Source organism: Gordionus sp. m RMFG-2023, chromosome 2 (genome assembly GCF_954871325.1).
Source record: "Gordionus sp. m RMFG-2023 chromosome 2, tfGorSpeb1-WG-v2, whole genome shotgun sequence".
NCBI classification, from domain to species: Eukaryota; Metazoa; Nematomorpha; class Gordioida; order Chordodea; family Parachordodidae; genus Gordionus; species Gordionus sp. m RMFG-2023.
This window is the reverse complement of record NC_088776.1, coordinates 30,343,829-30,356,577: the sequence shown is the minus strand read 5'-3', so window position 1 is coordinate 30,356,577 and position 12,749 is coordinate 30,343,829. Positions and strand designations below refer to the sequence as shown.

The following is a 12,749-nucleotide window of genomic DNA, read 5'->3' as shown; positions in this document are numbered from 1 at the left end:
CATACCTATGAAGTAAAACTTCTGAAAGTAGATTGAATGGTTTGGATCTTTTGAATATTCATAGGCATTTAACGCCAAGCAAGGGTGAGATAATTGAAAAATTAGGTCAAAACATACAAAATATTATTCCTAAGAAACTTTTTGTGTATTAATTTATATTTCCAACTTTTAAATTTTTTATAACTTTATATATAAATTTTAAAGGCTCAAAAAATTCAAATTTCTATTTTGGGTCATTTAAGTGATTCATATGGTGGTATATTAACTTTATATTTTATAATTCACATTTATTTTATAGTTTTTTATATGCCGGTTAATATATATAATTTTTTTATAATTCACATTAATTTAAAATTGTGTATTAGAAAAGTTATTAGTCCTCATAAATTTATGCTCAATGATATTCCCCCCCCCCAGACCAAATTCCTGTATACGTGCATGTTTTTAATGCCTACAGACGTTAACATAAAGTTAGTCTTTAAGTGCGCCTTGTCATTTTTTTTAACCCAAATTGATCGGCATGAGAAGAACTAAGCGTAGCTCTGTTGTTTTCAACAACACAAGGGCGAAGGGTGTAAAGAATGACGAAAGATATAAATTTGCCAAATTATCAGCTTTAAAACATTTTCAAAGCTTCAGCCCGACCCATATAACTTTTTACATATTTGTTTAACCTGGCTGACCAACCTCTATATCAGATATACTAAGTTAGAATGCTCCTTTTCAAACTCAGAGATCTATTTGTAATATAATATAGTATTCCCTTTCAATCTAACAATTTGAGGATATATGACAGAATAAGTTATGATTTGTTCAAGCGGTGTCATGATTCGACGTGCTAAGTAGGAATTATTTAATTGGATGAAATTAGTTAATTTTTTATAGCCTGGTAACATTTAAAACTTGAGCAGGTAACTTAGAAAAGAAGGTAAGGTTAGAAAGATACGGGTTATGGTTAGGGCATTGGTGCAACCATAGAAAGGGAAGGGAAATTTCCCCCTTAAAATTTGTCAGTTTCCATAAATATCATATAAAGGTTTTTCTTCTACAAAAATTAAATCAATGTCATAAAAAATAATTTTAAAAAAAATTATGTTATAAAGTTTTTTAGCTACTATGATTTACATTTTTGAGGAATTTTTTTTAAGGCTATCAGAATGAAAATAAAAATATTACTTAAACTCTTATAGAGTAGGAAATAAAAAAATATTATTTTAGTATTTAGGATGGGCCGCACCTAATTGTCATTCCCCGAATCCTCGCCACGCTGAAAAGTGAACATTTTTTGGTAGGAAGGATTATTATGTCAAAAAAATATTTGCTGAAAATTTGAGGGATAAGTTGACTTTCAGTTGGATTTGACATGCCAATAATAGAAATTTTTCTAAACATTTATAGTAATTTCTCTTATATCTTTGCATTGAGTTAATTTATTACGCATTATTTTAATTTCAAAAGATGTCTTAAAAACATATAATATTTATTGTTTATGTAGAATATAAAAAAATTGAACATTTGTACAAAACTTAAAAATCAATTGAATATGTTAAAAGATTTCATCAAATGGTTATTTACTTGTTCTAATTTCTCTTTATTTGTAATATTATTAGGGATTTCATAAAAGCTTGCAACAATATTAAGACTAGTTACATGCCAAATTTCTAAATTTCTAGGCATATTGGTTTCTTTTGGAATAGAGGTTTGTTTTTTTTCCATATCATGGCTATTGCGTTTTATTTCTTCCATTACTTCTTCATTTGAATCGTAATGACGGACATCATTTAATTTTTTTGAGATTTCGCCTATTAAGCATCGCCAAAAAGTTGGTTTGATTCTTTCAATTTCCTTAGGGCCCCAAGGCCAATATACTATTATTCTTAATATTCTTTGGAATATAATTTCGCTAATTTTGATATCATCGAAACAAGGTTCCTTATTATATTCTAACAAACCATCTATATTAATTTGTGATGTCCCCTTTATATCTTGCAGTAAATTCCCCAATATTTTATCTATTAATTCTCTTTTGATACATATACTGAACCAAATTTTAATATCCGATGATAATTCGTTAATTTTTTCCTCCTTATTTTTTGATCTTTCTTTGGTTGATTTTACCTTTTCATAAGTCAAATTAAATAATTTTTAGTATCACTACCTGTGGCATTAAAAAATTTTCTATACAAATTAGAGATAGACTTATCATTTCCTTTTCTTTCGACATTAAAAAACTAGACAAGCTGTTGAGAGCATCTTTGAAATATTCTTGAATTTTTGATAATACATAAATATAAATAAATCTTAGAATAGAAAAATGTAATGTATATATATACATAGACTGCTCAACGCCCAATTTTATTATGTTATAAAAACATTATTCTAATGTATATATATACATAGACTGCTCAAAGCCCAATTTTATTATGTTATAAAAACATTCATTTGACAGCTATTTGATAACAACATTCATTTTAATAAGTGTGTTTATAAAGATTTTAACATTAAATATTTTATTTGTATTTATGAATTTTTTTTATTTAGATCGCAAATAAATTGCAAGATATAACATTATTCAAAAAGAATTATATAAAAATAATAATTATATTTTAAAAATTCATATTTTAATGAATGTAGAAAAATAAATCTAATATATATAATCTCCATAATCACGTGATGATCGTTTTCGTATTTCCGTAATGTATTTAAAATTTAAGGAGACTATATAGTGTAATGTTAATTTAATCTCCATAATCACGTGATGATCGTTTTCGTATCTCCTTAATGTATTTAAAATTTAAGGAGACTATATAATGTAATGTTAATTTTTGCGAACGTTCTTTCAATGCAGCCCCCCTCAACTTTTTATTTTACGATAATAATAATTATATATTTTTTAAATTTTTTTTGCCATCCCCGGGATTCGAACTAGCGACTTCACGACTGGAAGGCAAACGTTTTTTCAATGCAGCCCCCTTCAACTTTTTATTTTACGATAAAAATAAATATATAATTAATTTAAATTAACAATCAGTTTTTATTTTTTAAATTTTGCCGTTAATTTTCATTTATTATTGGATAAGAAAATTTTCAAATTATGGTAAGTAATAATTTAATGTCCAATTATTTTATTGTAATCTACTTACTAATATAGTTTGTAAAGCAAAGCAATATTGGAATTATAAGAAAATATTCAAATTGGGGTAAACATAATTATTTTATTGTAATCTACTTACTAATATAGTTTGTAAAGCAAAGACATTTATTACAGAGACCTGTAGGTAAAATTTTGCACATATATTGGAATTATAAGAAAATATTCAAATTGTGGTAAACATTTTGCTGTTTTCAGGTTTATATATTAGCTGATATTTTTAAAGTTTTGTCTATATTTTTTATTTTTTGGGCATTTATTGTTAATAATTTTGAAATTTTTTTTTAAAATTAGGGCATTTATTGATGATTATTTTTAAAATTTAGCCATTTATTGATAATTATTTTTAAAATTTTGCCATTTATTTTATCCTATTATTTTGATTTACAATGTTATTTATATATATTTTTTTAAGTTAGCTATATTATTTTATATAGATAAGAATAGCAATGAAGAATAAGGAATAATATAAATAAACATTTTGCTGTTTTCAGGTTTATATATTAGCTGATATTTTTAAAGTTTTGTCTATATTTTTTTTTGGGCATTTATTGTTAATAATTTTGAAATTTTTTTTTAAAATTAGGGCATTTATTGATAATTATTTTTAAAATTTAGCCATTTATTGATAATTATTTTTAAAATTTTGCCATTTATTTTATCCTATTATTTTGATTTACAATGTTATTTATATATATTTTTTTAAGTTAGCTATATTATTTTATATAGATAAGAATAACAATGAAGAATAAGGAATAATATAAATAAACATTTTGCTGTTTTCAGGTTTATATATTAGCTAATATTTTTAAAGTTTAGTCTATATTTTTTATTTTTTGGGCATTTATTGTTAATAATTTTGAAAATTATTTTTAAAATTAGGCATTTATTGATAATTATTTTTAAAATTTTGCCATTTATTTTATCCTATTATTTTGATTTTACAATGTTATTTATATATATTTTTTTAAGTGAGCTATATTATTTTATATAGATAAGAATAACAATGGAGAATATAAATTCTCATATACCTCCAATTAAATCTCACACGAAAAGGATCAAAAATAATATAAATACATCTATAATTATATCCAAACAAACTCCAACAAATCTCATTTCAAAAAAGGTATTTTATTTTTTAGACAGTTAATACCTATTCTATAAAACTATAATATTATAGGATAAATCTGATATGATTCTCGCTTGCTCTAGAAGATTTTAAAAAAATTTCAAAACATTTTACTTAGCATTTTCCCTAAGATTAATCCATTAGTGGAGCAACCTGTGGCCTTATGAATATATTATGCCAATTTTGTCAATCTTTAAATTTTTTAGCTGAAAGACCTTCAGATGGTAGATTTACCCATTGTTGTCATAAAGTTAAAGTCAAAATTACTCAATCGCCATATCCTGATTATTTAAAAAATCTCTTATCTAACTCCTTAGATCCCTTGCACAAAAATTTCATGCATCATATTAGATCTTATAATAGTGCGATCGCCTTCGCCAGTATGGGAGCACAAATTTCAGAATTATCAGGTAATTGACCTTATTGTTTTAAAGTTCATGGGCAAATTTATCATCGCACATCGCATTTATATCCCCAGACTGATATTCTACCTAAATTTGCTCAGTTATATGTGTTGGATACATCTCAGGCCATTGCAGGACGTCTTCAGCACCCTGCCAATTCTGATTGTGATATAAATATCAAGAGACATTTAGATGAGCTTATACGCCAAATTAATCCCTATGCTTTAAGTTTCAAAACCTTAGGGGAAGTTGAGAAAGCTGAGTTATCCCTTGCAGAACATTCAAATATATTACTGCCAAAGATTAATATGATATTTCGCGGAGATCGTTCTAGCGACCGTAGGCGGTATAATTTTCCTACAATTGATTACGTAGCAATGATTTTTACAAATGATGATGGGGAACCTCCCTTTAAGAGAGATATAAAAGTGTATCCTATATCCAATGGGAATAATTTAGTAATTCTTAACGCATTAAGCCCTAATTTAGACCCAATGGTTTACCCTGTACTATTTCCTCATGGAGATCCAGGTTGGCAGCCTAATATGATTGCTGAAGGCTTTGAAAATTCTGGGCGTTCAAAAATATCCATGCTACAATTTAAAATTGCCCGTTTAGCGGTTAGACAAAATATTTTTAACCCCCTTCTTAATGCCGGGAGACTAACTCAACAATATATTGTAGATTCCTATCTACAAGTTGTAGCTAATAATCTTAATTTCATAAAGTTTAATCAGTCTAAGTTACGCGTTGAGGAATATTCAGGACTAATGGATTATTTAGCCTCCGATTTTTCCAATAATATTAATATACCTATAGGACGGGCAGTTATTCTACCATCTTCTTTTCAATCTCCTAGAAACATGCAAGAGCGTTATCACGACGCAATGTCTATCGTCTTAAAATATGACAAACCCGATCTTTTTATAACTTTTACTTGCAACCCAACATGGCCCGAAATATCCGAAAATCTTTTTAACGGTCAAACGCCTGCCGATAGACCTGATATAGTTTCTAGAGTTTTTAAAATTAAATTAGCTGCTTTTTTATCTGATATCACTAAAAATAACATGTTCGGGAAAACATTGGCATATGTTTATACAATTGAATTTCAAAAAAGAGGATTACCTCATGCCCATTTGTTGTTCATTATAAGTTCAGAGCATAAAATTGATACCGCTGAGGCTATAAATAAATTTGTATGTGCCGAGATACCAGATAGGACTAACAATTCACAATTATTTAACATTGTTACGCTTTTTATGATTCATGGCCCCTGTGGCATTCTTAATCCTCGATCACCTTGCACGGATAATGGCGTATGTACTAAAAATTTTCCTAAAGATTTTATAAATGATACAATAACAAATACTAATGGGTATCCTCTATATAAAAGAAGGGATGTAGGTTCTATATTAATATTTGGTAAACCTGTTTATAATCGTTTTGTTATTCCATACAATACCTACTTACTTTTAAAATACAATGCTCATATCAATGTTGAAATATGCACTTCTCTTAAATCAGTAAAATATATTTTTAAATACGTATATAAAGATTATGATTGTGCAAATATCGATTTAAATTTAGAATCTCTCCCCCCTAAATATGATGAAATTAAAAGTCATTTAAACACTCGGTATGTTAGCTCATGTGAAGCGATGTGGCGGTTATTAGAGTATCCCATGCATGATCGTTCACATGCCATTATTCGATTAGCTCTCCATATGCCTTTTAAACAATCTGTCTATTTTCAACAGGGCGATGAAAGGGAGGCTTTCAAAAGAGCTAATTTACATAAAACTACACTTACTGCTTGGTTTCTCTTAAATCAATTTAATCCTTGCGCCAGACAATATCTATACATTGATATTCCCTATCACTATGTTTTTGTCAATTATATCTGGCAAGAAAGAAAACGTGGCCATCAATCTATCATCTCTAGAATGTTTTCTACCGATATTAAATGTGGAGGTTTTACCTACGCCTACTTCTTCTTCATGTTCCTGGAGCAACAAGCTTCGATTTTTTGAGAACTGTTGATGACATTTTGCTAGATACCTTTAAAGAGGCTGCTATCAAAAGGCATTTATTTTCTGATGATAAAGAGTGGGAGCATTGTCTTGAGGAGACATCCTTATTTCAAATGCCTTTTCAATTTAGGCATACTTTTGCTTTTATATGCGTTTTCGGTCAACCTCAAAATCCTGCATTTCTTTGGGATAAATTCAAATCTTACCTAATTGAGGATTTCTTGCGCACTAATTCTGAGTCACTTGCCATTAATTTAGCTTTACACGATATTTCTAATACCCTTAATGCTCACGGGCTACATTGCAACAATTTTAATCTTCCTATCCCTGAACCTATTCTTCAACCAAAATTATATGATTCAGTAACGGAGACAGCTAAGGCTTTGGTAATGTTATCCAGTTTAAATCCTTTACAAAAATATGCTTTTGAGCTAATTATCCACGCAATGAAGATATTTCATGTACCATTAGATATTTTTATCTTGATGGTCCAGGAGGATCAGGAAAAACTTATCTTTACAATACTTTAATACATTATCTTAGAGGGCAAAATAAAATTGTATTACCATTTGCTACTACAGGAATTTCATCCATACTACTAATTGATGGAAAAACAATTCATAGTGGTTTTAAACTTCCTATACCTATTTTAGACACATCGGTTTCATGTATGAGACCTTTATCTACACAAGCTAAGGAAATTAAACTTGCCCATTTAATAATTATAGATGAATCAAGTATGATGACAAAACATGCTTTACGCTGTATAGATGCCTTACTTAGGGAAATTATGCAAATAAATACCCCCTTCGGTGGCAAAGTTATTTTATTAGGAGGAGATTTTAGGCAAACTTTACCAATTATACCTAGGGCTTCTAAAACACATATTATCGAATCATGTATTAAATCTTCAAATTTATGGCATGTTTTCCACCAAATTCAATTGACCCATAATATGCGCTCTCTTTCTGAGGAGTTATATTAAATGGCTTCTACAAATAGGTGAAGGGAACCACCTCTATTACCTTCCCCCCTTCCTTCCGACTATATAGAAATTCCCCTATCTATGCTTGGAGATTCTCTAATATCATCCATATATGGTGATTCCCTTTTACTTAATAATATTGATTATTTATCTAGCCGCATAATTCTAACTACAAAAAACGATATTGCATTAACATTAAATAACACTATCATATCAAAACTTCCATCCTCTTTAAGACTTTACTATAGTTCTGATTCATTGGTTTCCGATCACACAGATGAATCTCTCAACTATCCACCTGAATTTCTACATTCCCTAACACTATCTGGAATGCCACCTCACATACTATCCTTAAAAGTTGGTACAATTATTATTCTTCTTCGCTATATGAATCCCACAAAAGGTTTATGTAATGGCACCCGGTTAATAATCAAAAGTATGCATAATTATTTTTTGGACGCCGAAATAATTACAGGCACCAATAAAGGTCGGTGGCAAAGTTATTTTATTAGGAGGAGATTTTAGGCAAACTTTACCAATTATACCTAGGGCTTCTAAAACACATATTATCGAATCATGTATTAAATCTTCAAATTTATGGCATGTTTTCCACCAAATTCAATTGACCCATAATATGCGCTCTCTTTCTGAGGAGTTATATTAAATGGCTTCTACAAATAGGTGAAGGGAACCACCTCTATTACCTTCCCCCCTTCCTTCCGACTATATAGAAATTCCCCTATCTATGCTTGGAGATTCTCTAATATCATCCATATATGGTGATTCCCTTTTACTTAATAATATTGATTATTTATCTAGCCGCATAATTCTAACTACAAAAAACGATATTGCATTAACATTAAATAACACTATCATATCAAAACTTCCATCCTCTTTAAGACTTTACTATAGTTCTGATTCATTGGTTTCCGATCACACAGATGAATCTCTCAACTATCCACCTGAATTTCTACATTCCCTAACACTATCTGGAATGCCACCTCACATACTATCCTTAAAAGTTGGTACAATTATTATTCTTCTTCGCTATATGAATCCCACAAAAGGTTTATGTAATGGCACCCGGTTAATAATCAAAAGTATGCATAATTATTTTTTGGACGCCGAAATAATTACAGGCACCAATAAAGGTTACAGGGTCTTTATTCCTCGCATTGATTTAACTCCAAGTGAATCACAATTACCTTTTATTTTAAAACGTCGCTAATTTCCAATTCTTCCTGCATTTGTTATCACAATAAATAAAAGCCAGGGCCAAACCTTTGATCATGTAGGATTATATCTTCATGAACCCGTATTTTCACACGGACAACTTTACGTTGCCTTAAGTCGTTGCACTTCTAAAAAAAATATAAATATTATGATTGTTCCCACGCTTTTGCAAGGACATATGCTTTCAAATGAAAAAATATATACTAAAAATATTGTGTATACCTGTATTTTATAATACCATCCATATTACATACCTTCAGGTATAAGTAAACATGCACATATATCTATATCTTATTTCCATTAAGGATATTTTATAAAAAAAAATTCAAATAACGTTTGAAGATATTCCAAACTTTTATTACTTTAGTCATGGATCTAGGTATATTTTAAAATTGTTTTTCTTTTTATTATATTTTAGACATGCTCTTAATGAAAAAATATATATAAAAATATTGTATATACCTCTATTATATAATACCATCCATATTACCTACCTTCAGGTATAAGTATATATATACTGTATATCTATATCTTATTTCCATTAAGGATATTTAAAAGTAACATTTTTTCAAAAAAACTCGAATATATTCCAAACATTTATTCCTTTTGCAATGGATCTAAAAGAGGTTATTGTTTTTATATTCCTATTATATTTTAGATTTAAACGAATCAGTGTGTTAAATAAGTCTCTCATAGTCATAGCAAAAATAGTCAATATGTGCTTGGTCTATCATTTCATCATCCTCAACATGGAATAGGAAAAGAACCCCCAAATAATCTTATTTTACAATGGTACTATTTAACTTTTATATATATGGATTTTGACATTCGATTGATTTGGGTTAAGGATTTATTGCGATGATATACCAGACTGATGCTTATTCTACATCCTCAGTTTTATAAATATCTAATACTTACATTTTGGTAAAATCAATAATATTTTAATTTAACTTTTATAAATACAAATTTTGACATTCAAGGAAGAAAAATTCAAGACATTTTAATTTGGGCTAAGGATTTATTGCGATGATATACCAGACTGATGCTTATTCTACATCCTCAGTTTTGGAAATATCTAATACTTAAATTTTGGTAAAATTATTGATATTGTATATTTTTTATTATTTTCTTTTTTATATGGCTTCAAATGCGAGTGTGTTGAATGATAACTATCAAGTCTTAAGGTATAACATGTATTATACAATTTTTTTTTCACATCTTTGTCTCTTTGATATTTCTACCTTCTTTTTTTCATTCTTTTTTTCATCTCTTTGCTCCCCTAAAACCCATCTCTACCTTCACACGGTGGGGAGTGAACAGAAATGCTGACCAACGGGAGCTCTGGTACTCTTAGTTATTATATTCTTCATTTTGCCAATCAATTCATAATTTTCTACCTTTGATATATGAATCAGAAATATGATTCACAAATTTATTTACCTCTTTTTCTCCTAAATTTTAATATTTTTATAAAATAGATTATACACAAACTAGCTAATTACCTCAACTCCGTCATTCTTGACGGGTTATTAGCTAGTATATATATATTACGCAATTTTTATAATAATAATATATAATAAGAAAATAAAGTAACAAATAAATTTCAGCAAGGTGTAGCATTTTTAAGAATTTGATTTATATATTTTAAACAGAATATTGAAAATATATTTTATAATATAAAATGACATAAATTTAAAATTCTTGTAAAAGTTTTTTTTGTTCAGTAAAAATAAGAATATATATTTTACATAATCTAAGCAATTATTTATATATTTTTTGTAAATTAATATTATTTTTTAACTATTTTTTTAAATGACAGACATAATGTTAATATCGACTTTTTTTATCTATTATTTTTATTCCTAACTTTATTATTATATAGATAGGATGTGGCTTTAAATCAAAATTATGATTATTTTTTTAAAATTATTTAGATTTCCAATTAACAATAAAGCTCTTTTAAGTAAATCGATCCATGCAGTTAAAAGACAATTTTTTAAACCAAACAAATACTCATGTATCTGTATTGCACATTTCTCAATAATCATTTTATCCAACATCTACAAATTATCATAATTTAATTTATCAATTAGATAAATGTGTTTTTACAGGTTACCATTAAAAATATTTACAAGCTTAATCTAAATTGCCTATATATATAGCAATGTCAATTAAGTTTCTTTTAATCCAATACTTTTATTAATTCAAAATGCATTACTATAATAAAATAACAAATAATTGTTATAATATAGTGTCAAAGTGTTTTTTTCCAGCAATGTGTTATTTTTTCAACTTTATATCATTGGAGCGCGTTTTTTAAATTTAAAAATGTGATATTACTGGAAATGTATTCCAGCATGCTTTGAATACCTATATGAATTCTAGACCATTTTGCCCTTAACCTTTGAGTCATTTATAATTTATATAAAGAATCTATGGAAAAACGAATAGAAATTATACTAAGTTCAAAAGTTCATGGCCAAATTATTTGGTACATTTCCTGTAAAATCAATTTAAAAAAAATGCCTCAAAAAGTGATATAAAGTTGAAAAAATACATTGCTGCTAACATATATATGAAAGTTTTCTTTAATTATTAATTTGAATGTATTAAAGCATTAATAAAATATTTGATGATTTTTATGATATTGAATGAATAAAACATTAGATGATCTTTATGTCATCAGCATGAGTAAAAATATATTTTAAAATATTATTTTTTTTAACATACATATTTTTTAATATTTTATAATTTATAAATATAATGTTAATATCTCCTAGTTCTTTTTTTTTATTTTTATTCCTGATCGCTTTATTTTTATATAGAATATGATGTGGGTTTGAATCAAAATGATTATCATTTTTTAAAATTAATAAAGGTTTCCAATTAATAATAAAAAGTGGACCCATGCAGTTAAAAAGAGTTTTAACAACATATGCTAGATCAGGAATTAGGATCCCTTATTAATTTGCAAATATTGATTAAACTCATAGTTCCTAGTTATAAAAACATTTTATTTCATCATTTTGAGAGAAAAGAAATCCTAAATTTAAAAAATATGATAAATAAATGAATTAAAAATATAATAGTTTTAGGCCAATAATATTTTTTTTCATTATATAAAACATAATTTCCTTTCTTTTATAAACTTTAATGTTTTCATGAATTATTTGGGTTATTTTTAATATTTCTTTCATTTCGTAATTTATCAATTTTTCTATTCTGCCAAAAAAAATTAAAAAACTTTTACGTGAATTTTAAATTTATATCATTTTATATTATAAAATATATATAGTTGTAAATTAAACCGCTATTTTTATTATGTAAAAAATATACAAATTAAATTTTTAAAAATGCTCTAACTTGCGGAAATTTTCTTATTACTTTATTTCCTTAGTATATATTATTATTATAAAAATTATTTAATATATATAATTAATTTTTTACATTCATTTATATATGAATTTTTTACATTCATTTATATAAAGAATATTTTACATTCATTTATATATGAATTTTACATTTATTTATATATGAATTTTTTACTTTCATTTATATATGAATTTTTTACATTCATTTATATATGAATTTTTTACATTTATTTATATATGATTTTTTTACATTCATTTATATATGAATCTTTTTACATTAATTTATATATGAATTTTTTTACATTCATTTATATATGATTTTTTTACATTCATTTATATATGAATTTTTTACATTCATTTATATATGAATTTTCAAACAATATTTAATTATTATATTATATCTTTTTGAAAAATTTTATATCTTGCAATTTATATTTATTTGC

At 26.6% G+C, this 12,749-nt stretch overlaps 2 protein-coding genes across 2 annotated transcripts; both read left to right on the top strand.

Annotated features, from left to right (window-relative positions):
* The first annotated feature begins 4,157 nt into the window (after positions 1–4,157).
* LOC135924251 (uncharacterized) lies at positions 4,158–6,717 on the top strand. Its single transcript, XM_065459302.1, has 3 exons — positions 4,158–4,277; positions 4,598–4,690; positions 4,759–6,717. The coding sequence occupies exons 1-3, from the start codon at positions 4,158–4,160 to the stop codon at positions 6,715–6,717; spliced, it is 2,172 nt and encodes a 723-aa protein (XP_065315374.1).
* A 113-nt stretch (positions 6,718–6,830) lies between these two features.
* LOC135924249 (uncharacterized) lies at positions 6,831–8,930 on the top strand. The gene is made up of 4 exons (XM_065459301.1): positions 6,831–7,116; positions 7,371–7,563; positions 7,858–8,124; positions 8,522–8,930. The coding sequence occupies exons 1-4, from the start codon at positions 6,831–6,833 to the stop codon at positions 8,928–8,930; spliced, it is 1,155 nt and encodes a 384-aa protein (XP_065315373.1).
* Positions 8,931–12,749: the final 3,819 nt, after the last annotated feature.